The sequence below is a fragment of the Ictidomys tridecemlineatus genome, unplaced genomic scaffold (assembly GCF_052094955.1).
Source record: "Ictidomys tridecemlineatus isolate mIctTri1 unplaced genomic scaffold, mIctTri1.hap1 Scaffold_161, whole genome shotgun sequence".
Classification (NCBI taxonomy): Eukaryota; Metazoa; Chordata; class Mammalia; order Rodentia; family Sciuridae; genus Ictidomys; species Ictidomys tridecemlineatus.
Window position 1 is genome coordinate 27701 of NW_027521410.1, and position 2110 is coordinate 29810.

Genomic DNA, 2110 nt, shown 5'->3' on the forward strand with positions numbered 1-2110 from the left:
AAAACCACAGTACTGGAGCATATTAAGTCATTTATTTCTCTTGTATTTTCTCTCCAACCTCTGCCTTTAGTTTATTCCAGTCTTCCATGGAAGACCACGCACCAGAGAGTGGAACCTGCCTGGAGAGTAGAGGACCCTGCCTGGACACCAGCGCTCCGTCCTAAGGGATTCGGGCTGTGGCATTCACCAACTCATATTCATATCGCAAGGCACAACCCCTTCCCCAGTGTGCCCTGGCAACACCCCCGGGTCCTTTACCCCTGTGGTGCACCGAGCAGCCCCTGGCACCTGTCCCAGGCAGGATGAACCACACCGTGGTCACTCAGTTCATCATGCTGGGGCTCACCCAGAACCCCGAGTTGCAGGGCATACTCTTCTGTGTCCTCCTCCTCATCTACATGGTTGCGTTCCTGGGCAACATGCTCATTGTGGTCGCCATCATCTGCAATGCCACGCTGCACACGCCCATGTACATACTCCTGCTGGGGCTGGCCATCGTGGACATCGTCTGCACCACCAGCATCATCCCCGAGGTGCTGTGGACCATGCTGTCTGTGGAGAGCACCATCTCCTATAGCAGCTGCATGTCCCAGCTCTTCTTCTTCACCTGGTCCCTGGGGGCCGAGATGGTGCTCTTTACCACCATGGCCTACGACCGCTACGTGGCCATCTGCTTCCCCCTTCATTACAGCACCATCATGAACCCCTGCACGTGCGTGGCCTTGCTCAGCCTTGTCATGGCCATCGCCGTCACCAACTCCTGGGTGCACACGGGTCTCATCCTGAGGCTCACCTTCTGTGGGCCGAATACCATTGACCACTTCTTCTGTGAGATTCCCCCGCTGCTGGCCCTGTCCTGCAGCCCTGTGAGGATCAACGAGGTGATGGTGTACGTAGCTGACATCACCCTGGCCGTGGGGGACTTCATGCTGACCTGCATCTCCTACGGCTTCATCATCAGGGCCATCCTGCGCATCCGCTCCACGGAGGGCAAAAAGAAGGCCTTCTCCACCTGCTCGTCCCACCTCATTGTGGTGTCCCTCTACTACTGTCCCGTGATCTACACCTACATACGCCCCGCCTCCAGCTACACCTTTGAGAAGGACAAGGTAGTGGCCGCACTCTACACTCTGGTGACGCCCACGCTGAACCCCATTGTGTACAGCTTCCGCAACAAGGAGATGCAGGCGGGGGTCAGGAAGGTGCTTTTGAAGCATTAGCAGGTTCAGGGGGCATGACCTCTCTCCTCCGGAGTCGGCGTCACATGTCTCAGGCTTGAGGGGCTTTCATAGCTCCGTCCCCAGTTTCACTTTCTGATGCTTCTTCCTGTCCCTGGTCTTCTCCACAACTCCGTTCTCCTCTTGTGAACATGTTTATGATGCCACACGCACAGCACACTCACAAACACACCTCACTGCACTCTCCCAGTGTGTGTAAAATGCACACCTACGATTCTCCTGTGTGCATGGACACAGTGACTTACAGCAGCCTGCGTGTCCCACGTGCATACATGATGAATGTCACTGCTGATGTGAAAGAATGCACTAGTCTGTGAGTCAACCCCAATTTACACAGCAGAGAGATATATTTTGTCACTGTGGAAAATATTTGTCACAGGAACAGCACAGTTTTCCCTCCTTGAAATCCATGTAACAGTCAAGGTTTTGAGGCAGTAATTTTTAAATCTATGCAAATGAATTTTCCACAGTTATTAAAATAATACCATAATTTCATTGCTGCCTGCTTTAGAATTTTTACTCCATGGATACAAGAACTATAAATCATCATTAAAAATGCTTTGTGTACTTAACATCAATTCTTAGTAAGCCTGCACCTAATGGCGAGAGGGTGAATCGCATGGTACCCTGCATTGAAGGCCACCGTGAAGGCTCATGGGGCCACCAGCCAGGCTTCTGTGGGAGGCCACAACCAGCCTATGGGACACAGTGGCTGTGAAGAGGACTTACTTGGGATTGTGTGGGTTGAATTGGTGAAGGGCCATGGAAATGGGGGTTTTTCCTGAGATTGAGTGGCTATGACAAGGTGATTGATTTGACACAGGTGGAGGAAGGTCACTAAGCAGTAATAGGTGAAGACACAGCGGTTCTCG

The 2110-nt window shown here is 52.4% G+C and overlaps 1 protein-coding gene across 1 annotated transcript; it reads left to right on the forward strand.

Annotated features, from left to right (window-relative positions):
• Positions 1–302: 302 nt before the first annotated feature.
• On the forward strand, positions 303–1220 carry LOC144372772 (olfactory receptor 13G1-like). Its single transcript, XM_078036024.1, has one exon. It carries the CDS (start codon positions 303–305, stop codon positions 1218–1220), a length of 918 nt encoding a protein of 305 aa, XP_077892150.1.
• The last annotated feature ends 890 nt before the right edge of the window (positions 1221–2110 follow it).